We start from the raw sequence: 24,547 nt of genomic DNA, 5'->3' as shown, positions 1-24,547 counted from the left end.
TAAATAAATATAAATAAATTAATAAAAGTTAAAACAATGGCATTCTAACACATGTTATAATGTATAAATGTGAGGATGTTAGTCCAACTGAAACAAGCCGGACACAAAAGGGGACATACTATGATTCCACTCAAAAGGAGTGGGCACCGGTGCCTCACACCTATAATCCTAGCTACTCAGGAGGCAGAATTCAGGAGGATCATGGTTTGAAGCCAAGCCAGGCAAATAGTTCATGAGACCCTATCTCAAAAAAATCCATCACAAAAAAGGGCTGGTGGAGTGGCTCCAGGTATAGACCCTGAATTCAAACCCCAGTACTGCAAAAAAAAGAAAAAAAAAGGTATCTAGAATAGGCAAATTTATAGAGACAAAAAGAATGGTTGTTGCCAGAGGTTGGGGAGAGAGGAGATGGAGAGTTACTGTTTAATGGGTACAGAATTTCAGTTTGAGATGATGAAAAAGTTCTGGAGATCGTGGTGATGGTTATAAAACAATGTGAATATACTTAGTGCCATTGAACGGTACCTCTGAAGTGATTAAGTGGCAATTTTTTCTGTTAAATATGTTTTACAATAATTTAAACAAAGGCTAACAAAATCAAATCTACCTTTAAAAGCTGAAGAGTTGATATTACCAATGATAGTCAAAAGAATTTGCTCCATGGACATGGCTCAAGGCCCTGAGTTCAATTCTGAGTACCACACACACACACACACACACACACACACAAAGTACCTGCCTAGCAAGCACCAGGCAAGAAAAAAGAATGAGAAAGAAAAAGACTGAAGACATTCTTTGCCCAGGAGGAGAGTGCTGGGGTCAGCTGAATTGACTACAGGGGTCCACAATTCCTGCTCTGAAACAGCTCTGGGAAGCATCCTTCCTCCAGCTCTTTCATTCTCCCATAACATCATGAGTGCACCACTGCTATCCTAGCACCTGGAATGTTCCACAGCCCAGCATGGCTCCACCTGACCTGGCCCCCAGGGACTGGCCTGCTCCCCTGGCAGCATGACAAGTCTATGGCGAGCCATAGCTCTACTAGCCAGGAGGCTGCTGAGGTGGCTTTTTAATCCTCCAGCCGTGCCATCCTAGTGATTGCTTTTATTAGGAAATGTAATGAAAAAGACTATATGAAGCCCCTGCCAGGAAAAAAAAAAAGCTAATAAGATTTTGCACCAAGTGTGGCGAGAAAGAAAGGGGGGAAAAAGCACATTAGGAGTCAGATAATGAGATAAATGAAAGACCGCAGGGAAGATCATTTTTGCAGACTTGCTGGATGGTTGTAAAAATTTTAATTTGCTGAATTCTCTTTTTTTGTCATCTCTGATTCTCCCCACCTCTGTCTTTCACTGTCTCTCTGATGCTGAGTCTTATCTGTCTTCCTCTTTGCCTCTCCCTTCTTCCTTGGCTTTTCTCCATTTCAGTTGTTGCTTTTCAAATCTGTGTGTGTGTGTGTGTGTGTGCGTGTGCGTGTGCGCAGTGTAGCCAGATCCTGCCCCATGCCTTGGGTAGGAGACTGGGACCTGGGCAGTGAGGATCCACCCAGTCACAGGAAGCAAGAGGACAAAGAACTGTCATCTATACATCCTCTCCACCCCACTCCATCCCCACTCCACCTTCTAGAGAGTATCCAGGAGGCTAGGATTCTGCTAAAGAGAGGAGAAAATCATGGGGAAAAGGAGGTGGAGTGGGGAAGGGGCCTATGGAGGGAGGACATGAGATCAAAGACCAGGGAAATAAGGAGGAAGAGAAAGCCCCTGCTGCTCCCGCAAATCGATTCTCCCCAATGCCTGCCTCCCTGTCTGTGCTCCAAGCTCCAGAGCAGAATGCTACCTCTGTAGGATGCCAGGCCTAACAGAACAGCCCTAGGGGCACTGGGCAGACACACAGGCCAGGCTGTCAAGACCTCTGAGCCTGCCTTGTCCATTAGGGAGAGGTCCTGCTCCCCCCAGGACCACCCTTTACTACCCACACCTCAGGGAGACCCTCTCTGAAATCTTCCGTTGGGAATTCTGAGATGTTCCTGAGTCCCAGCCCACAGCTGCAGTTGGTGGGACTAAGGATGGGGATGATGAGTAGCTTCCCTGTGGAGAGCTGGTGGGGGGTGGGGAAGCCTGTGAAATACAAGAATGAATGGCTCACCTAGTACTGCAAAAAAAAAAAAAAAAAGAAAAAAGAAAAGGAATAGCTCAGGATAGAGATACATTACAGACACATTATTAGTGATTAAGAAACCCACCCTGGGTCCTCTATCCCTTGTTCCCTCCCTGGCTGGGATTACCTGCTCTGTTTCCCTTCCAGGGAAGCCATTCTGGATGTTTTCCTACGCTGCCAGTTCCCTAGAAAGTGGGTGTCTCCTGTACCAGCCATTGCAGGAGATAAAAGAGCCAAAAAAAAAAAAAAAAAAAAACAAAACAGGCAAGGTCCACAGGCATGAAAGGACCTATTAGAAACCAGGCAAAAGCGCTGCTACCCAGGCATGGGAGTGTATACCTGTAATCCCAGCAGTTGGGAGTCTGAGGTAAGAGGATCAAGAGTTTAAGGCCAGCCTCAGCCTCAGCTACATAGGGAGACCCTGTCTCAGAAGGGAGGCGGGAAAAAAAAGGACCTTGCCAAATCTGGCCCATGTTAACAGAACTCTGGGGAGTCACTGGGAAATCTTCAGGAATGGGGTTTTTGGAAAAGTCTGACTGTGGGGCCCCAAACCAGACTGGGAAGAAAACAGAAGGGCTAGGTGGATTGGAACAAAGATAGCAGTCTCAAGAAGGAAGATAGAATAGGTTCAAGATCATTTGGGAGGGGGTGGTTACTTGACTGTGAAAAAGAAAGGCTGGGAATAAGAGCTAATACAGCCAAGTGTGATGGCTCACACCCAAAGTCTCAGTCACTTGGAAGCTGAGGAAGGAAGATCATTTGGACCCAGGAGTTAGGAACCAGCCTCAGCAACATAGAAAGACTCTATCTCTTAAAAAAAAACCAAAAAAAAACCTCTAATAGTGTGGCCTTTAGCTCCAGGCACTGCTCTGAGAATCTGAGGAGTATCTACTTGCTGAATCCTCACAATCCTGAGGTCCTATTGTTAACAACTCCATTGTGTGTGGGGGGGGGGGCGGCAGTACTGGAGTTTGAACTCAGCACCTCATGCCTGCTAGGTAGGAGCCACTCCACCAGCTGTTCTTTGTGTTGAGTATTTTCAAGATAGAGTTTCTCCAGCCAAGATGCCCCACCATGGACGAATGGATTAAGAAAATGTGGTATCTATACACAATGGAATTCTATGCAGCCATGAAGAAGAACGAAATGTTATCATTCGCTGGTAAATGGATGGAATTGGAGAACATCATTCTGAGTTAGCCTGGCCCAAAAGACCAAAAATCGTATGTTCTCCCTCATATGTGGACATTAGATCAAGGGTAAACACAACAAGGGGATTGGACTATGAGCACATGATAAAAGCGAGAGCACACAAGGGAGGGGTGAGGATAGGTAAGACACCTAAAAAATTAGCTAGCATTTGTTGCCCTCAACTCAGAGAAACTAAAGCAGATACCTTAAAAGCAACTGAGGCCAATAGGAAAAGGGGAACAGGTACTAGAGAAAAGGTTAGTTCAAGAAGAATTAACCTAGAAGGTAACACCCACACACAGGAAATCAATGTGAGTCAATGCCCTGTATAGCTATCCTTATCTCAACCAGCAAAAACCCTTGTTCCTTCCTATTATTGCTTATACTCTCTCTACAACAAAATTAGAAATAAGGGCAAAATAGTTTCTGCTGGGTATTGGGGGGGGAGAGGGAGGGGGCGGAGTGGGTGGTAAGGGAGGGGGTGGGGGCAGGGGGGAGAAATGAATCAAGCCTTGTATGCACATATGAATAATAAAAGAAAAAGGAAAAAAAAAAGAGTTTCTCAAACTGTTTCCCCAGTCTGGCTTCAAGCTGCCATCCTCCTGATCTCTGCCCCATGAGTAGCTAGGATTATAGGTGTGAGCTGCCAGCACCCAGCTAACATCTCCATTTTACACAGGAAGAAAATGAGGCATAGTGAGAGGTTAAGTGGAGGAGCCTGGAGTCATTCCTGAGACAGGACTCCTAATCACTTCTCTCTATTCCCACCACACCCCACCCCCCTCACACACACACACCAAGGGACAAGTTTAGCAAAGTACTGGAGACTAGTTGATAGGGAACAGTGTTGTTATTAAGTGTGAACTTCTGGTACACACACCCCACTCTTACCACCAGAGTGACCTTGGATAGGATCCTTAGCACTAAGGTCACCTTAGGGAGCCATGAGGAGTGACTGAGACATGTAGGTTAAAACATAGGCACAGTGCTAGCCCTTGAGCTCCAATAGTCTGTTTCCCATAACATAAAGGAAACATCTTTGGTGCTTGGCAACCAGCCCTCTTCAACTTCCCATCTTTGATCTCCCACCAGAATGGGCTCTCCCAGGGATCAGCTTCTTAGGGGCACACAGTCCTGCAAACAGGTCCCTAAAGAGCCCCAGCATACACAGCACAGCCTCCTCCCTAGAGCAGCCATCCTCTTGCCCTGGCAGGGGGGCACCCCTCAGAGGTTGCTAGGCTCTGGGAGCAGCCCCTAATAGTGAGGCTCACTGCATTGTTCCAAGGAGCATGTGTCCCTGCCCTCCTTCCCTGCTTCCTTCCCTCCCCCAGCTCCTGCTTTTCTCTTTATAGAGGAGGCACAAATTAGGCAGAAAGGAAAATGTTGACAGTTCCCAGCCCTCCCTTGCTGGGGATAAAGAGAAATACGTTAACGGTTGAAGCTTTAGGCGGATCAAACACAGTTTGCGAGATGCTTCAAATGTATTATTCATCTCACCAATGAGATGCAATCTTGGGCTTTCTCTTTTTGCCCCATCAAGAGGAAACCTCAGCTACTGTGGAGATGCCAGGCTCCAGAGGGGAGGGGGTGCGATTTCAGAAAGCCGTCTTTCAATATTAAATCAACAAGTCCATCCTGTTTCTCCAAAAGCTTTCCAAATGAGATGAATCAACTTGCCAGAAATCTAATGGGGCAAAGGCTGCAAATAAGAATCACAAGAATTGGGCACTTGTTTTTTGTTTGTTTTTGTTTTTTCAGACAGGGTCTCACTACATAGCCCAGGCTAGTCTAGAACTTGAGATCCTTCTGCTGAAATTTCAGGCATGCACCATCACCCCAGCAAGAATTGGACATTGGAATCAAAGAGAGAACAGGGGCTGGTGGCATGGCTCAAGCTTAGAGCACGTGCAAAGCCGTGAGTTCAAACCCCACCATCAGAAAGAGAGAGAGAGAAAGAGAACTGACTTTCACATTTAGCGGAGATAGGAGCTGGAGATGTTGATCCTGGAAGGACCTCCATATGTCATGTGAACTTGAAGGATGTAACTCTAAGAGGGAGGCATCACAGCTGTGCCTTTAGCTCTGCAGACTCTGATCTTGGATACCTAGGGAAAGAATATAGACAGAGCCTAGGTGCTTGCTGCACAACACTTTGACCTTGTGATTTGGACTGATAAAGGCCCCTGTCCCATCCATTCCCAGATCTGCCTAATTTCCCTTGACCATTGAGGACTTCACTGGGCTCCTGCCAGCATCGTACAGTTCTTCACCCAGAGAAGAAACTGCCCCAGCCTCCTGTGGTTTTGCCCACTGTCTCCCAAACCTTAACCTTGTTCTGTGCTGAACAAGTCTGATGTAAGGGTGGGAGGTACGTTCTGCTGGTGGAATAGGAGATTGGAACAGCCCAGAAGGAAGGAAATTTGACATGATGGATTGAAAAGCCTTGAAGGATACAAACTCAACAATTCCATTTCTTAAAACTGCCCCAAGGAAACAGTGAACAAGTATGCAAAGATGGACAAAAATGTCCATCCCAGTTTTGTTTATTAAAAAACTTGCAAACATTTTAAAATTATACTTATAAAGGATTGGTTTATGCCAGGCACTGGTGGCTCATGCCTGTAATCCTAGCTACTTAGGAGGCTGAGGTTCACAGTTAAAGGCCAGCCCAGGTAAATAGTTTGAAAGACCCCATCTCCAAAATAACCAGACCAAAATGGACTGGGCATGTGACTCAAGTGGTAGAGTACCTGCTTTATAAGTGCAAAGTCCTGAGTTCAAACCCCAGTCCCACCAAAACCAAAAAGGATTGGTTTATTAGTAGCCTTCTGAAGCAGTCATTTACAATCAGATTCTAGGAAAATAAAAGGAAACAAGGTATAAATATATTTTTATCTAAAAATTTCAAAAAATAAAGATGAAGCAAAGTTCCTCTTTAATTCTAACCCAATCCCATCATTCCCCAAGGTACCCCATTTCTATCCAGTTAGCATGTATTTTCTCTGACCATTATTTTTTTAAAATCACATTTAATGTAAATAATAGAACCAGGTTATGCAAGTTTGGAACTATGCAAAGGGAAAAGGTTGGCTGATAAAATACCAAAACATGAACAGTATTCAGTTCAAAATAGTGGGTTGTGTATGATTTTTACTTTCTTCGGCAGGAATTATTGTATTTTCTACGTGAACAGGAAAAAGAAACAATGCTATTTTTAAATAGAGTGAAACACAAGCAGTTGGTGGTACTGGATGCTTCTGAGGACTGGGAGAGACTGTTCACTAGGAATCCTTTAATGAATTTTGTAGCTTGTGCACATATTACCTATTCCAAAAAATGAATAAAAAATCTTGAAAAATTTAATATGCCCATAAAATCAAATGAGAAGGCTGGCAGAGAAGACCTCTGAAGGGCAGCAAGCCCTAAAATTCGGAGAATCTGTAAAATTCCTCAAGCTGTGGTTGTGGTTTGTGGTCTGCTCAGGATTCACTCCAGTAATGCTGGTCTTTTTCTGTCTCACTAGGCAAGGAATTAGGGGCCTCTACCCTGGAAGAAATGAGGTAGGGTCTAAAATAAACCAGGCTGCCAGCCAGAAATAACTTTATAATAATTTACGGGACAATGATGGTAATGGCTCCATTGAGCCTGTTTTCATACTTTTTCAAAGTACTTTTATCTTCCTTTGGTTTTCCAAATTTTCCTTGAGGCTATCTGCTGCTGTCAAGGTCCTGGGGAGAACAGGATGGGACCAAAGACTTTGTCTAAAGGGCCATTGTTTGAAGTCTCCCCACAAGATCTCTGCTTCCCTGGGCCAGTGTTGGTGTGAGACAGTAATCCTCTCCTTCCTAGGGCCAATCACATCTCTGAGCCTTGGGTTCCAAACTCCTGAAATGAGGGTATTCAGCCTTGCCCTGTAGACTGGTTGTGAGATATGGGTGGCAGTTGACAGACTGTCCAGCAAGAATGCTGCCCAGTTGGAAGAGGGTACCCAGGGGCTGGAAAGGCTTGCAGGGGGAAGGGTATAGATAGCAGGTATCTCCTCCTCCTCCTCCTCCTCCTCCTCCTCCTCCTCCTCCTCCTCCTCCATTAAATACAGGGTCTGGTTAATGTAGCCCAGGCTAGTCTCAAACTAGTGATCCTCCTGCCTCAGTTTCCTGAGAGCTGGGATTACAGTTGTGTACCTTCATATCTGTCTGATGACAGGTATTTTCTATCAGTCTTGATGAGAGAATTAGATAAGACACAAGTGTCTGTGTGAACATGTAAGTGTTCCTCCAGGTCTAGAAAATTCTCTGTAAACTTTTTTTTTTTTTTTTTTTGGTGGGACTGACATTTGAACTCATGGTTTGCAAAGCAGGCGCTCTACTGCTTGAGCTGTACCTTCAGTCCATTTTGGTTTCTATTTTGGTCTGGTTATTTAAATTTTTTTTGGTGATACTGGGGTTTGATCTAAGGGCTTCACACTTGCTAGGCAGGTGCTCTACCACTTGAGCCACTCTGCCAGTCCTTTTCTCTGTTGGGTTTTTCGAGATAGGGTCTCAAGAACTATTTTCCCGGGGCTGGTTTTGAACCATAATCCTCCTGACCTCTGCCTCCCAAGTAGCTAGGATTACAGGTGTGAGCCAGCAGCACCCAGCTGCTCTGTAAACTATTAATCCATTCCCCTGGAAAGCCCCACTACCACCATGTCACATCTTCCTATGCCTCTATATCTCCCTGTATTGTAATTATGTGCTTGGGTCACACAGTCTCACTGGACTGAGTTCCTTGAGGGCATGATTTGTATCCAAATCAATCTTACCTTTTTTTTTTTTTTTTTTGAGGTACTGGGGTTTGAACTCAGAGCTAACACTTGCTAGATAGACACTCTACCACTTGAGCCACTCCGCCAGTCCTGTTTTGTGTTGGGTATTTTTGAGATAGGATCTCATGAACTATTTGCCAAGGCTGGCTTTGAACCCTGATCCTCCTGCTCTCTGCCTTCTGAGTAGCTAGGATTACAGGTGTGAGCCACTGCCATCCTGCTCCAAATCATTTTTGTGTCACATAGTAGGTCTTCAAACACAATTCACTGCATGAATAAGTGCATATTATACAGCCACAATCCTGGCCCCCTTGTTCCTGGCCCTGAGGCTACCAGAACTCACTTCAGATCTGACCCAGAGGAGGTGGGAATAGATAAACTTGGGGTGCGGGGGAGGGGAGGGGAACTGGCCCATGGTCCTGGAGACTTGATATCTCTGGACTCAGTTTCTTAAACTCATGGAGGCAAAAATCGTAATAATAAGATAGAGAAGGAAGCAAAGGGTAGGGGGTGCAGTAGTTAGAAAGCAGGCAGGTCCCTTGAATGGCACTGCTTTCCATGCTGCCTGGTCATCACCAGTTGACTGTGGGTTAAGCGTGGCATGATTCTCTGATTTTTCAAGAGAAGCCAGAAATCTGGGCTTTTATGTGACATCTCCTGAACAGGTCAAACTCAGAAAAATCCATAGGCCACTACAGCCGGGAGCCCACCAGTGTGTGATCCTTTCACTAGCTAACCACTCCACTTCCTTCTAGCTCTTAAACCCTGTGAGTTCAGGACAGAAGCCTGAAGACTTACATTTTTTAGAAATAACCTTTTAAGAGAAGGATCCAAGATCCAGGCCTTATTCTGAGCATTGGGCTCCTGGTAACTGCCACCCTAACCCCCAAACTGCAGCTTTATGGAAGCTCACGTCCCCTGTCTGCCACCACCCTTTCACTTATCAGTGCAGAAATGGTGTTGAGGCAGTGATCACTGGTCTTCGAGTGGGCCAGGTGCAGTCCCTTGCGTTCAGCCCTCAAAGTGCCAAACCTGCCCAGAGACCTAAACCTGGGGACCCCTCCACACACACACCTTAACACTGCCCGGTACAGGGGCACCCCCCATGCTACCGTCTCACCTAATAAATTCCTGCCAGAGAAGCTGTCAGGGCCTGGGAAATAAATAATGATATTTAACATTTTGTAATAACAACAATTAACCAGTAAATAATGTCCTTTAAACTGCAAACGCTGGAGTAAATTAATTCTTCTAATGAGCTGTCAGGCACGGAAGAAAAAAAGTACCCGTGTTCTTCGGTGCCACGCGGCTGCGGTGTGAGCAGCCGGGGAAGCTCACCTCGGGCCCCTGGAGTTCATTCCCGGGAAGCACGCGGCGCGGGTTTGCGGGGAGCCAGCGGGGCCCCCTCTGTACCGCGCACCGCCCACCCCGCCAGGTGCGGATGGCAAGCTAGCAGCGCTGAGAGCATTTCAATTAGGGACACCCCCCCCTCACCCCACCCGCCTCCCCACTCCCAGTCCTGGTCGCCTGGGCAGCTCTCAACCTCGAGGCTGCTGGGGACAGAGAAGGGGGAGAAGCCTGGCGCGGCTCCCTAGTCCTTGCTGCGTGACCTTGGAGAGGTTTCCTGCCCTCTCTGGGCGGCGACGCCGTAAATGGAAATGTGAAGCTAATCAAACCAGATGTGATTACTTCTGAGCTCCCGAGAAGCCTGTGACCATAAAAAGATACCTAAGAGTAAGGCAGCTCTTTATGTACTGATTCAGAGTAATCTCCAAGATATATTGTCAGGTGACAAAAGCAAGGAACAGAAGTGTGCAAGGAATGCTACATCTTGTGTATTAAAAATAGAACTAAGGAGAGAGTGGGTGTCTCTCTTTGTTTGCCCACGTCCAGACAGGACAAGGGAGGAGGGAAGGCTCACAGAACAACCTTTGGGGCGCTTTCTGGAATCATGTGCAGATATTACCTATTCAAAAACTAAGAGTTACAAAAGACAAAACCACACACAGCAGAGGTCATCTTGTCTCTCAGTAGCTTTTAGGCTGTAGAAGCCACAGGGGTCCTGCTGAACTTGACACTGTTCCAGAAACCAGAGAGAGTACCCTGCCTCTTTAATAACCTATCCTGGAGACAAGCTGTTAGGAAGTCTCTCGCGGTGGCTATGCCCATTCCCTCCTGCTTCCATTTTAGTTTCTCTCTTCCTGTTCTGAATTTGGTGGGTAAAAGGGCTGATAGATCATTTTCTGCAGAACAGGGAGTGGGGGTAGCCAGTGTAGGGAGAGGAGAGAGTCAGGGACAGTCCCAACCCTCTGAAGCCACCGAAGCCAGGGTTTCAATCTGCTTCTGCTGCTGTGTGATGTTACATCATTCTCTATTGCTGGGCTTCAGTGTCCGGAAGTCCTGGCCTCCCTTAGGAGAACATGGTGCTAGCCTGATGCGCAAGGCTTTTACCTCCCTTGAGAGGTGGTCTAGCCCAGTGCTCCCCAGGACAGACAGAAGCTCCCTTCACAGTCCAGGACCACCTGGCCCCCAGATCTATGACTCCCAGCCACAATGCCCTACTCTCCTGGCACAGAACAGACCAATATGTGGCCTCCCTGTGACTAGTGGCAGCTTCAGCCAGTCAGCATCTAAATGGTCATGCGCTAAATCCAGAGCAGGCTTGAGGTGACTGGTGACTGAGATTGTGCTGCAGTCACAAATTCACCCCCCAGCCCAGTGCTCTGTGGAAGTACCTGACAGGCTGCTCTGGGGCTGGGACCATGAGGGCACAAAACTTCAGCCCTATCACCCTCTGACCAACTCCCTTGAACTGTTCTTACCTGGAATGTATGTAAGGGTACAAACTCTTAATCAGGAATGTATCCCGATTCAAGAGTTTCTTAGCTGATGGGCCTGGCAGAACACGCCTGTAATCCCAGCACTAGGGAGGCTAAGGCAGGAGGATAGAGAGTTCAAGGCCAAACTGGGCTACCTACCCATAGTGAGTTCCAGGCCAGTGGGACTCTGTCTCAAAAAAAAAAAAAAAAAGTTTTGTTTTTGTTTAGTTTTGCTTTGCTTTGCTATTTAGCCAAAACCTATTTGAAAAGCCCTGACCTTGGCCATTTGGGACCAGATAACCAGAAAGAGCAAGGGCAAGAAAGGGAGAGAGGAACCTAACACATGTGGTGCACCTGCTCTGTGCCAGGCACCCATGTGCAGGGGTTCATTTGACTTCTCATAATCTAAGGATTGGGTAGAACTGTCCTCACAGCAGAGTCACCACAAGGGAAGTTTCAAGCAGTTAAGACACTTGCCGGGATTATTCAACCAATAAGTGGTTGGGCTAGAAATTGTAGCAAGAAGTATCTGCTACAAAGCCACACCTCCCAGTCCTTTGCTGCCTGTCCCAGCCCCACACTCATGGATACTCTGGTTGGGAGGTGTGGGAAGGGGCCAGCTCAGCCTCCCACCCCTCTCATCTCCTCAATACCCTCAACTCAGGACCTGAAGCACCAAGGTGAAATCAGAAGGAATAGTCACTACTAATGGGCGACTTCACAAGAAAGACGGCTGGAAGAGCCCTAGCTTTGCTGATCCAGGCAGGTGGAAAATGAGGACACTTCAAATGTCATCCTTGTAAATTCTTTTTTTTCTTTTTTGGTGGTGGTACTGAGGTTTGAATTCAGGGAACCGAACTGCTAGAAAGGCACTCTACCACTTGAGCCACATGTCATCTTTAGCAGAGCACGTTGTTCAAGCTTAGGCACAGAAGTCTAATAAACATGGGCTCTAACCCAGTCTCTACACTCACAAGCTTTGTGACTCTGACAAGATACTCAAAAGTGGATAATTGCTACCCCTCTCCTTGGTCTGATACAAGGGTTAAAAAGAAGATGTAGGGAGGGCTGGTGAAATGGATCAAGTGGTAGAGTGTCTGCTTAACAAGTGTGAGACCCTGAGTTCAAACCCCAGTCCCACCCTAAAAATAAAGCATCATTGAGAAAAAGAAGACTTGGGGGACCAGGTGCGGTGGTTCACACCTGTAATCCCACTTATGTGGGGTGATTGGGAAAATAGTGGTTCAAGGCCAGCCTGGGCAAAAAAGCAAGATGCCCATCTCAACTAACAAGCAGGTGTGATGGTTCACATATGTAATTCCAGCTATGGTGGGGGGAGCCTTAGATGGAAGGATCTCTGAGTCTGAAGCTGGCCTTGGGCAAAAAGCATGAGACCCTATCCAAAAAATAAAGCAAAAAGGGCTGGGGCGTGGCTCAAGTGGTAGAGTGCCTGCCTAGCAAGTGGGAGGCTCTAAATTCAGTCCCCAATACTGAAGGAAGGGAGGGAGGGAGGGAGGAAGGAAGGAAGGAAGGAAAGAAAGAAAGGAAGGAAGGAAGGAAGAACTGTGTAAAGTACTTAGCATAGTGCCTAGGCATAGCATAAAAGGCTCCTTCTGCTGAGCTTTTTGCTGCCCTGCTAGGCCAAAAAGGGCAGTTGTTGTGGTGCCAGAGGTGGACAGCCTACCTCTGCAGCTCCCCGATTTGGGAAGCAGCCCAGAAGGGCCTCCAGGCTTGGTTTTTGCAGAGGGCAGCGGAAAATCGGAGCTGAAGCCAGCAAAACAAGGTTCTTAGCTACGGATCTGAGTCAGCTCCTTCTGGGTCTGGGGGCTTAAGAGTCTCAAAATCCTACCACCTCCAGGTCAGTCTGTCCACACAGCTGCTTTGTCGGCCTGAGCCCTCCAAGGGCCCTGTGCACTTGGGCATGGAGCAGCAGCTGGGAAAGAGGGGTGCTCCAGTGAGCACAGGAAGCTGGGTCTCAGCCACACGGAAATTAAAACCAGCTTGCCCAACGCTTAGTTACCATGTCGCCTGAAATCAGATTGATTTCTTGGGCTTGTTGTGACGGCAGTGTTGCAATTGATTCGTCTGGATGGCGGGGAGTTTATCTATTTGGAGCTGTCTGTCATTGATCTGAATAAGCTTCTAAAATAGCCCAAATACCTATCAAGGGCGAGGTTGCCACCAACCCCGGCTCAATATTAATTATAATAATGAACAGGCGTGAGGAAGGTTGGTTCATTGCCTGCCCTGAAGGATTGGCCTCTGCAAGGTTTGGTGTTTAATATTCATTTTGAGACAACAGGGTGAAAAGAGCTGGTGGACACTTCTGCACAGAGAAGTTTGCACAAGTGGTAATGCTGTTCTCTGCTTCCATGCAATGGAGAAGGAACTAGTGTTGCTGAGCAAGGAAGGATTTAGGTTAGACTGCAAGAAGGACTTCCTCATGGATGCAGGATATCTGATTCACTTAGAAGCTTGAACAAGTAACTTCTCTTTGAGTCTATTTCCTTGTCTGTAAAATAGGGGTTATAATACCTGCTTCTCAGAGTTTCTGCTTCTGGCCAAAAAGCAATACCAAACAAAACAAAGCTGGAAGGCTCTTCCAGGCTGTCTTCTGGCTCAAGGGAGCAGCAGAGGGGGTCCTATTTCAGTTAACAAAACACCTACCTTTCTCAGCCTAGGGACAGTGAGCATTCAACCAGTGGATTATAAGTATTCTTGATTCAATGAATATGTATTGAGCACCTGCTACGTGCCTGAGAACCTACTGAACAAGCCACGGTCCCCTGCCTTCAAGGAGATGAAACCTGGGTTTCTACGGGAGCCAGCTGTCCCTGGAGGCGAGCCCTCTCTCTGGAAGATGGCTTAGAAGTTGCAGACAGGTGGACATTGGCACCTTGTGCATAGCCACAGATCTGAGGTGGAAGATTCCAGTAGACATAAGTCAGTAAGAACCCCTGCAGATAAATAAATAAATAAAAGCCAAGACCTGAAAAAAAAAAAAGAACCTCTGCAGAATGTTGTTCCTGCAGAAAGAGGAACCTGCCCTCAACAAATCCAGCAGAAATGTGATTAGATTTGGGGTTCAAGTTTGCGTGAAGCCAAGAAAAGCCAGCCCCCTTGAAGGCACCAGCTGAAATTGTAGCAAGAAGCATAGAGGTTAAACCAACACAAGAACTTCCTGGCTGAGGTTTGGACAGCAGTAAGAGACCATGGATGAAGACACTCCCTGCCTATCTGGAAGCCTGTTTGCTGTCTTCCTTGTGACATCGCCCACCCTGTTTCTACAAAGCTCTCCTCTCGCCTCCAGTTTTGCCGCTGAAGGAGACCCACACAGCCAGCCCTAAAAGAAACATCAGAAGAGAGTTAATAGTGAAACGCTCTGGCGGATCTAATTGATTTTTTTCCTATTGGTTCCCTAATATAGGCAACACTGTTCCTGCCGCTTTTCTGGGCTGGAGATTATGTCATAAATAAAGAGATTTGCTCTCTATTTCCATGTGCTTATCTTTAATAAGTTAAGAACTCAACAAGCTTTAGAGGACTTGAAATAAGCAAGGGATCCGGTAGTGGCTTTGGCTGTGGTGGTAGCAGCCACAGCTTTTTTTCCGCCAAAGAGGAAGGCAGATGACTGAGGCTGGTGGAGGAGAATTTGCATTCTTTGAGCTGCATTGGGCAGGGTTAGGTTAGCTGGAAGAAGAGAGGGGCACATATGACTGAATGGAAAGACATGGCCCATGGTGTTGAGGTGCTATGGGAGTTAAGAGTGTAGGTCGTAGAGCCCAGGAGCTTGGGTTCAAACCGTTGCTCTATTATTGCTTATTAACTGTGTGACTCTGGGCAGATTACTCAGTGCCTTTGTTTCCTTGTTTTTAAAATGTATAATAACAGTACCTACCTTATAGGTTGTTGTGAGAATCAGCAATATGTAAAGTGCTTAGAAGAGAGCCTGGCCCAGGATGTGTGCAGAAGATATATTAGCCCGTATATTACTGGATATCAGTCTAACTCAGTTCACCTGAACTGAGGCTGAGCCTCTGCCACGTGTCAGCCTCTGGCTTTGGCTTCTCGGATCAGTGAGCAGCACTGGCTGTGACAGCAAAGAGCACAAAGCCCCTGGGCTGGGCTGGCTGGGCAGCACTACTGGGTATTCTCTCTGGGGGAATCCAGAAAGGGAAGGGGGCCCTTCCTGGGGAGGCCGCCATCCCCATGGTCCTGTCTTGAGGCTCCCCCACCTCCTAGTTCTGGATACCCCACAGATGAACTCACATTTCCTGAAAGCTGACTGTGGGCAGAGACCATGTGGCACATGCAGAAACAGCCTCCCCAGGAGAATTGCTGCCACATGCCAGGCACCAATGTGGCCAGGCTGTGTTGTTCACTTGCAGGGTCTCACTTCATTCTAAGTACCCCTATGAAGGCAATACAATTGTGATTTTCCACTTGACAGTCAAGGAAACAGAGGCCTAGAGAGGTGTGACAACTTGCTCAAAGTCTTACAATTGGGAAGCAGCAGCAGGAGGATTTGAACCCTCCTCTAAACACTGCCCTCTATTTCATACACTTCACTTTCTGCCAGAAGCATTGATAAAGCACAAACAAAGCCAAGCGCTGGTGGCTCATACCTGTAATCCTGTCTTCTCAGGAGGCAGAGATCAAGAGAATCACTGTTCAAAGCCAGCCCAGGCAAATAGGTTTTGAGACCTTATCTTGAAACACCCTTTCACAAAAAGGGGCTGGTGGAGTGGCACAAGTGGTACAGTACCTGCCTAGCAAGCATGAGGCCCTGAGTTCAAACCCCAGTACCTCAAAATAAATTTAAAAAGCACAAATGAGCACATATGAGTAAAATAAAAATTAAAAAAAAAAAGCACAAATGATATAAAAGCCCTCAGGCTAAGGGCTGAGGTAGAAAAATGAGTATTGCAAACATTTATTGAGCACCTACTATGTGACAATCCCTCCTATGCGTTATCTTACCAAATACATTTCTGAAAGGCAAGTAGCACCACTTTTATAGGTAAAGAAGTGGAGGTTCTGAAATACACCCAAGGCAAGCATAACACTGGGATGATTTGAACTCAGGCCTGACTTTGAAGTCTATGCACTGCCCCTCAGCCTCTTGGTGAGTAGTCTCCCTTTTTGAAAGGTATTGCTGTTTCAAGTTGACTAGCATGGCCTCAAATAGATGGACAGAGAAGTGGAGTCCTCCTCCCTTCATAAGCCTGGATGCCCTGCCCCTCCCCTTTGTAGGAGATAGCTTCTATCTCAGGTCTCCATTTTATAGCCTCCTTTTTTCCTCCAGGCCATTGTCTGGACCTACAGATTCTGTAAGTTTAAGGACCAATGATGCAATCAGTTGCCATAGAGACCATTGTGATGTCATAAGCAGAGGACAAGCAGTTCAAGGAGGAGTGTGGGGTGGGATTGAGTACCACTTGGGATTTCTGTCCTACATTCACAGCCAAAAGAGGAAGAGGTTAGAGGTGGGTCTGAAGCCAGCTCCTTAGGGATCATAAAGGAAACATAACCATGATCTGCTACTTCATCTGGCTTTTCCTGGAACTGAGGAAAAGGGAGGGGCCCATGAAAAGGAACAGCAGAAATGTACCCCACTTTGATGTAAGAGATGGGTGGCTTTTTCAGCTGGAAGGAATAGAATCAGATGCCAAGAGGATCTGTGGCTGGAAGAGCTCCCTGGAGGGAATGTTCCCTGGCCTTGGGGAGTGGCCCATGGGAAACACTTGGCCTCAAGGGCATCCACAGCCTTATAGAGCTAGCAAAGCTGTATCAGTGTTGGGACTCTGTCTCCCTTTCCTGGCCTGGGAACTCCTTGAGAGCTCTGCCTCTCCAGGAGCCAACTCAGGTCCTGGCACACACAAAGTGCTCAATAAATGTTCCCTCATTTGGTAAACAAATGAGTGACAGGGTGATGAATACCCTGGGTAGGTGTTTGGTGAAGGATGAGTGAAGAGATGGGCAGGTGGCTGGGCGGCTGGGGAGTCTAGAGGTCATGCAGGACCCCTCAGCTCTGAACACAATGCCTATTACCTCTTCAGCCACATCCAGCACCGCACTCCTTGTTCTCTGCCACCCAGCCACACTAATCACCTGTTAGTCCTGCCTATTGTGCACATGCTTTGTCCCCAACTCAGAATGCACTTCCTGTCCATTCTCTCGTCAAATAACATACTTGTCCTTTGGCTTCTTATGCAGTTACTACTTCCTCCAGGAAGCCCTCAAATCCCCATTGTGGGTCTCCCGTTCTGAGCACCTGCTGTATGCAGTTTTGCATGCAGTCAAGTGTTCTGTGTACTGTCTCCCACCTTAGACCTTGACATCTGCATGAGCAGGGGCAATCTGTGCTTTCACTGACGTTTGGATCCCCAGTCAAGTACCAGACACTTATTAAGTATCTGTCAAACGAACAAATCAATAAGTAACCGACCTCCCTTCATGTTCTGAGCAGCCCACCCTCCAAGCCCTGCAACCCTGAGAAGTTCTAGGTCCAGGTCTCCTTCAGGTGAGACAGGAGAAGAAGCTGTGCTTCCCCCCGCCAACCAAGGAACTTGTGATTCCCCCACCATTTGCTCCTGCAAAAGCCCACAGGCTTCTGCCTTTCTGCCCTGCCTTGGTGGTGCATTGTGGTTTCACCACTAACTATCTCCAAATCACTGAGCCACCTGGAGCCTCAGTGTCCTCATGTGTGCATTGGGGACAATTACACACTGTACTGCCTCAGAGGACTGTTGTAAGGATGCAGTTCAATTCCCTGGCTTAATGCCCTGGAACAGCAAATATTAAATGGTGCCATTATTATTATTATTATCTGGTGAGACTAGGTTTGAATTCAGAGCTTCATGCTTACAAAGCAGGTACTCTACAGCTTGAGCCACACCTCCAGCCCATTTTGCCGTGGTTATTTTGGAGATGGAGTCACTGGTGCCTGGCACTATTATTATTTTTAAAGGTCAGGAAAGGTCTACTGAACTTAGGTACTGACTTCCTTTAAGATGAGGAATATACCAAATTATTGTGAATTTGCTTTCAATGCATGTGGCAATCTTTCTAAAGAAGAAATACTTGAGGCCCTTCTGTAAAATGTGAATCTGCTATGAGTCCATCCCTTATGTAATTGCAAAGCTTTGCGCTGGGGTTTGCTCAAAAGAGAAAAATAATTATCCTCTCACATTATTCAAATCACCACCCCCCAGTCTTGTCTCAGGAATAAGAAGGGGAACATTCTTTTGTCCCCAACCTGATCCAGGATCAACTCTGTCAGGGACAGAGGGTGAGGTCAATCTGCTTGGGACATTTGTTCACATCTCCCCCATCCTTCCCTAGTCTACAGAGGGGAGTGGAGCTGGTCCTAGGATTCCATAGTGTGGAGGGGCTGTCCCTGACCAAAGGAGACCAGTTTTTGTTTTGGTTCATGGTAACTCCATCCTTGCCTTTTTTTTTTTTTTTTTTTGGTGGGACTGGGGTTTGAACTCAGGGCTTTACACATGCAAAGCAGGTGCTCTACCACTTGAGCCACACCTCCAGTCCATGGTTATTTTGGAGATGGAGTCTTGAGAATTATTTCCTCCAAACTGGCTTCAAACTGTGATCCTCCTGATTTGTCTCCCAAGTAACTAGGATTATAGGCATGAGCCACCAGTGCCCAGATCCTCTTTGCCTGTTACATGCATAAATAGTCTGTGGTCTATTGACCAAGGCTCCAGGTCAGGTCACCTAAGCAAGAAATCAGTGGGGCATCCTAACTGGTTCCATGTAGGAAAGAACTAAGATGCTTTGAAGGGCATTTCAGCCAGCTTGGCTCACCTACCTCTACCTCCAGCTCACTGTGGCCCCCTGATTCCTACCTACCACAGCAGCCCACATATACCCAGGGCCTCTTCCCTCTTTCTCAGGAGATCACCCCACCTGGTGACCCACTTCTCTATCACATGGCCATCAACTTGGTACCAGGTTCCCAGGTGCCAAAATGGCACCATAAACCCAACGCCTCTGGACAGATGTATCTTATGTAAGTTCAAACATTAGGACTATTGAGTTCAAAGGATTTTATTTCTACAGCTTCTATATTTCTCTGAGATTATCACCTGTCTTTGTTCCTCCCTCTCCTGGTTATTATCTTTGGACCCTCTCCAAGTCAAGCTGCCTTGATTGCTTGGGGAGACAAAGGCTCCCAGCATCCTCCCATGGTGTCTCTGGGTCTGGCAAGGGTGCCCTTGGGGGACCCTTTCTTCCTTCAGCATAACTCTGCAGCTGGCCACACTGCCCAGGCAGCCTTAGCTTTCAGGAGCTGGCTTTACTAGGAGACTCTCCAAGCATCAGGGAACATGGAGCGGGTAGTGGAAGTGGAGGCCTCATGCCCCCTAAATTGGGGAGGGCTATACTCAGAGTAAGCCCTGGGGTACAAGCAGAGGGAGAAGGCCAGCTGTTCTCTTTCCTGCACTGTGCCAACCTAGCCTGACACCAAATTAAGAGCATTCAAATGAGATGCAAAGCATTATGCAAATGTAGAGAAGAAGGCCATTCTTACCAGGGCCTTTGGGCTGTTGGAAGACCAGAGCCTTGAGACCTTCAGGGAGGACCCCATGGGCTCCCTTCATTTTCAGCTCTTGCACCTTCAGCACCAGCTGGTGGGAAGTATCCAATGAGCCTGGCGCAACCCTTTGATCTGCACTCACTCTGGCCTAGCCTCTGGAGCACTCAGGGCCCTTTCCATCTGAAGTGACTCAGAGGCAGCCATGAAGGTAGCACAGCCTTCCTGGATTCCAGTTCCCCACTCACCAGCAGTGTATGCAAAGTAGATGCAAGGTTTTTGCATCTATTTAACTGTCCATTAAAATAGCCCCATGCCCATCACCTCTACACAGACCCAGGCTTCCAAATTGCCAACCCCCGCTGCCTGCAAGCACCATGTGGTTCCTGCACCTGGTAATTGCTATGGTGTTTGTTGAGCTGTATTTGCATTTGATTGTCATTTAACTTTCCATATTTCTCCTTCAATCAAACCGGGGATTGGGCTTCTGCAATTGATTATTCATTTTATTTTCAGCCCCTTGGTGGTTTTTAGAGTTTTCTTTATTAGTGCCACAAACTTGAACCCTGGGACTTCTCCCTCCACATAGAGGGGGCAAGGACCTCTCCCACCCATCCCAGGGCTCCTACATGAAAATAATCTAGCCAACATCGTGGGTCTCGAGTCCTATCCCCAGTCTTTGTGTTCTAGCACCTGCCTCACGTCTGCCCAGCCAGTGGCATTAAACATTTATGGAGCTGTGGAGGATCAAAGGCCTGGCTGGGGGTGGTAGGCAGGCTAGAGGCCTTGGTTTAGAGATGGAAAGTAGCACACATCAAACCACTTTCTCTGCTGTCTCCATCCACACTGGGCTCTTGCTCCTGGAGTGAAGCAAACGCCCAGAAGCCAGGATTCTGTTTTACCAGGGCAGGGCTCTTCCTTTTCCTGCCCCTAAATTCAAAAAGTTGACTTTCAGTAACCCGGGAACCCAGGCTTTGGCATTCTCAATTTTTCAAGATGCTACAAGGACTGGGGACCCATGCTAAGAAGCAGGTTGAGGTAAACAGATAGCTCTGTGCCCCTGCAGTCTCTGGATCCCCAAAATCCCTTTGGCTCCAAAGGTGATAGAGTTCTGGTTTGAAAGTTGTCTTGGAGGAGAGAGGTTTTCTCCTCTTCTTGCTCAGAAAGCAAGGGTCATCCAGCAGAGACTTCAAAATAAGTCCCAGTGTGCCTGCAATCCCACAAGTTGATGGGCTGTCTGGAAGTGGTAAAGTGAGGCTGACTTCTCCAAGAATGTGGGCTAAAAATCTGACCCTGTCTGGGCAGAGGGTGAGGGTCTCTGGGCTTGGTGAGCACCTTCTTCCCTCTGTGGCTCCCAGTCCTGATCCAGCCATAGTAGCCCAGATCTACACTTTCTGAGTTGGAACACCACAGTTCCTACCACTTGCCATGGAGATTGAAAACCTATCTTAATAGGGCTGGAGGTGTAGCTTAAGCAGTAGAGCAACTACCTAGCAAGTATGAAGCCCTGAGTTCAAACCCCAGTAACAAGAAGAAGAAGGAGGAGGAGGAGGAGGAGGAAGAGGGACAGGGAGCGAGGGAGGGGAGGGGAGAGAGGGAGGGGAGGGAGGAAGGAAGGAAGGAAGGAAGGAAGACCCACCTTAATGATTATTCCAGGCTCCCCATTTCAGTGCAAATATCTTCACTGATGAGTGAGGTGTAACCACCAAGATGTCCTGCTGCTCAAATGACCACAAAGCCTCCCACAGCCTGGCCCCACCTCCCACAGCCTACTCCACCCTTTCCTCCTCCTTTCCTAGAGTGACTCTCTTCCACAGAACCAGTCTTCTCACTGACCCCAACTATCTTACATTTTTTCATCACTATGCTTCTGCATAAACCATGGCCCCCACTCTAGACAGCCTCCCTCTTCCATTGGATGTCCTCCTCTCTCTTCCATTAACTAAAACTTAAAGTATATTCAACTTGGTTTCGCCCATCTGCTGTGTGAAGCCTTCATGGACCTGAAGCAATTTCCCCTTCTCCATTATCTCATAGTTCTCAAGTGGCACCAATAACTTGTCTTGGATTTAGACACCACTCATGCCCACCATTTATTCACAAATATTATCAACAATGTCCTGGCTACTGAATTAGGTTGGGGGTAGATGAGACAGACATAGTTCATGCCTTCACAGAGTCGGCAACTAGTAGAGAAGACAGACAATTTAGCAAGCAATTACAGAGGAAGCCCAGGGTCCTCTGGGGGCAAAGAAGCAGGTGGCGGACACAGAAGATAGGAGCAATGAGACCAGTGAAGGAACCTTGCAGGTCCCCCCAGGTGACCACTTTCAGATGTGTATAGGAATAAAATATACTATATGCCTGTAAGCTTTGTGTAAGCTGAATAGCTTCTTGGGCATTTTATTGTCCTGGATTTGTGGGTGATACCATGGTCTCATGCCTTGGAGGCACAAGAGAAAGTACTTGACAAAAACCCTGCAGCTTCCCAGTTTGGCCCTGGGTGGAAACACATTGCATAGAAGCCATGTTGACCATCTTTAAGAGGGAGAGATGGCCCAGGTGCATTATTATTCCCATCATGCAGTACAAACCCATTCTCTGAGCTCAGGGCAGAGTGCTGTATTCTGGGACTTGTAGTCTCCAGTGGACCCCCTCCTGAATGCCTAGATTAGTTTAGGAAGTAGGTCATGTAGCAGGTTCCCATTCTACCCTCCTTATGGGTAGTGCTCAGTGCATCAAGAGCCCCACTGTCAAGAGAGTCAGGTGAGCCTTCCATCAGCCTCCAAATCACCACAAATCATTCTCACAAGTTTCATCCCTGGGTCATGATTTTCCCACCTCTGTCCATGCCGCCTAGTTCTGAGGGACCCAGGGATCTGAGAAAAGCTCTAGGAGGAAAGGAGGAATCTCATAACCTTTGCCAGTATTTCCTCAAACTTCCCTCAGCCTCAGAACCTTCTACTTCTTTGCCTATACCCCTCCTCTGTTGGCAACTTGTTCTCCCTCCCCCAATGTCCCTTCTTTTCAGGCTTTTTCTCCTCATCTCTAATCCTTTTGTCAAAGCTTCTCCTTCCTGCCATCCTTCTGCCACTGCTCTTTTTTCCTCAGCTTCTCAAAACAATTGTCCAAAAATCCTCTCCCAGCATCATCCTCGGCTAATTCCACACACCACCTGCCTTCTGTCTGGGATTCTTTACAGCAGTCAAGGCGGTTCCCCAGAGCCAGAAAGAGAATCTAGAGAGAATCAGAGGGACAGAGCTGGAAGACTGTGAGGACCATAAGATTCTTCGAGAAATGAGAGTTAAGGAAAGTTTTGTCACCTCCCAGGATGAGGTTAGGAAGGGCATTGTTCCATATGAAAAGAACAAAACACAAAACTGACCTCCTCTCAGAGGCTTACAGGGAGTTTAGCCTTCCTCTTCCTTTACAAGGATGAATAACACCAGCCCCATGGTTATATCCTATTGTATCCACTGAAGCTCATCTAAGTGCACCCAACCATTGCCCGCTGGGTCTAAACAGCAGCCTCAAGTATGACACAGCTGTGACTAACCCCCTTACTGCCCTGTGACTCAATGGGGCTCAAACAGAGCCCTGGAAACTTATTGTTTCATGCCATTGCCTTTTTCATGTATTGCCTTTTTGGCTACTCCCCTGGACCTCCTTCAATTCTTCATCTAAAACAGCCCTGGGTTTGATCCCCAAAACTACAAAATAATAACGAAAAATTTTAAAATAATAATAACTGAAAATTCAAAAAATAACCAAAACATCCCTAGAGACCCCCTACCTTCAGGCCTGTAACATTTTCTCCACCAGTTCCAGGAGCCTGAGCAGTTATTTGCATAAAGGATCTGCGCCCACTGGCTGTCACTGTGGCTACTCTGTTCCTATAGAGGGGACAAGGCAGGAGCTGGAGAGCCAGAGCTGCATGGGGACCTTCAGCTCCCCACATTTTGGCCCAGGTTGCCTCCTGCCAAGTGGAGAATGTCTCCCCAGGACACAAGTGCCACTGGCTTTTAACTATAATATCAGGATAATTAAGCTTTTCTGTGAACACAGTTTGCTGCTGATGCAGCTGCCTGGAGCCCTGGCATTTATTGAGCGCAAAGTAGTAATTTATTATCCTTTGTACGCTCAAAAGCCATCTTCATTATCGGCCCAGGACCGAGCTGCCACAAGGGCACACTGGGCCTCACCAGCTGCCTCACTCATGGATGTCTTCCCAGGTCACCCTTGGCGGCCCTCAGGTACCAGGATGGGGTGGAGAGAGGTGGGAAAGGGTTGCTGTCTCTAAGAGAATCGGATTAGAACCTACCACCTTGGCAGGCTACTAACTGGGGAGAGGGTGGCAGGCTTGGCTGGGCGTGGGCACCACGGAAGGGCGGGGGCTGTGTGCTCACATTAATAGGGCAGTCCTTCCCCTGAGCTGGCGGTGGCGCGGAAGCCTGTGCTCCAGCCGCTGGGTCTTCTGCGCCTTTGCTTGAGACTTTACGGTAAGCAGCTCCTCCCGCGCCCCCGCCCCTAGCCCAGCTCGGCGATCCCCGGCGCCGACGCCAGGCGCTGGCCGTGGTGCTGATTCTGTCAGGCGCTGGCGGCGGCGGCGGCGGCGGCCCCGCTCCCTCTCCCCGGCCGAACCCAGCTCTGTATCCCTTCCCCGTGCCCGCATCTCACCGAACCCCTAACCCTCCGGCCTCGGCCCCGGCCTGGGGCGCGGCCGCAACCATCACCATGCACCCAGCAGTCCTGCTGCTCTTGCCCTTGCTGCTGGCGCTCTTGGCTCACGGTAAGGGACTCCGGCGTCCGGCAACAGGAAGGGGGCAGCGGGGGAGTCCTGGGGATCGGAAAGAAGGACCGTCGCGGAGTACAGCTCCGCGCGTCCAATTGTCCAGCCCAAGCGCCGTGTCCTGCCGGCTGCGCTGCCCCCGGCGCCGGCCGAGCCAGGCGGGGCGCGGGCTCGGCGGGCGGGAAGCTGCCGCTGCTCCCGCCATTCGCGCCCGGCCGAGACCTCGCCTTTAATCA

At 48.0% G+C, this 24,547-nt stretch overlaps 1 protein-coding gene and 1 long non-coding RNA gene across 5 annotated transcripts in view; one reads left to right on the top strand and one right to left on the bottom strand.

Annotated features, from left to right (window-relative positions):
* Positions 1–24,547, bottom strand: part of LOC141413800 (uncharacterized) — a 72,677-nt gene that overhangs the window by 1,207 nt on the left and 46,923 nt on the right. The window contains exons 1-2 of one of the 2 annotated variants that reach the window (XR_012438701.1): positions 23,929–24,007; positions 5,314–5,453 (exon numbers count right to left, since the gene is read on the bottom strand). This is a non-coding gene — a long non-coding RNA (uncharacterized lncRNA). Of the gene's footprint in view, positions 1–5,313; positions 5,454–23,928; positions 24,008–24,547 lie in introns of those variants that run through there. The other variant, XR_012438702.1, reaches the window with a different exon arrangement.
* Sez6 (seizure related 6 homolog) overlaps positions 23,976–24,547 on the top strand; it is a 43,194-nt gene continuing 42,622 nt past the window's right edge. For 2 of the 3 annotated variants that reach the window (XM_074046495.1, XM_074046494.1), the window contains exon 1: positions 24,123–24,311. In XM_074046495.1, coding sequence (XP_073902596.1) covers positions 24,257–24,311 — 55 coding nt within the window. In that variant the 5' untranslated portion in view covers positions 24,123–24,256. Of the gene's footprint in view, positions 24,022–24,122; positions 24,312–24,547 lie in introns of those variants that run through there. The other variant, XM_074046496.1, reaches the window with a different exon arrangement.

The sequence above is a fragment of the Castor canadensis genome, chromosome 11, assembly GCF_047511655.1.
Source record: "Castor canadensis chromosome 11, mCasCan1.hap1v2, whole genome shotgun sequence".
In the NCBI taxonomy this organism is placed as follows: Eukaryota; Metazoa; Chordata; class Mammalia; order Rodentia; family Castoridae; genus Castor; species Castor canadensis.
Note: the sequence above shows the minus strand (reverse complement) of the source record. Positions and strands in the feature narration are given on the sequence as shown.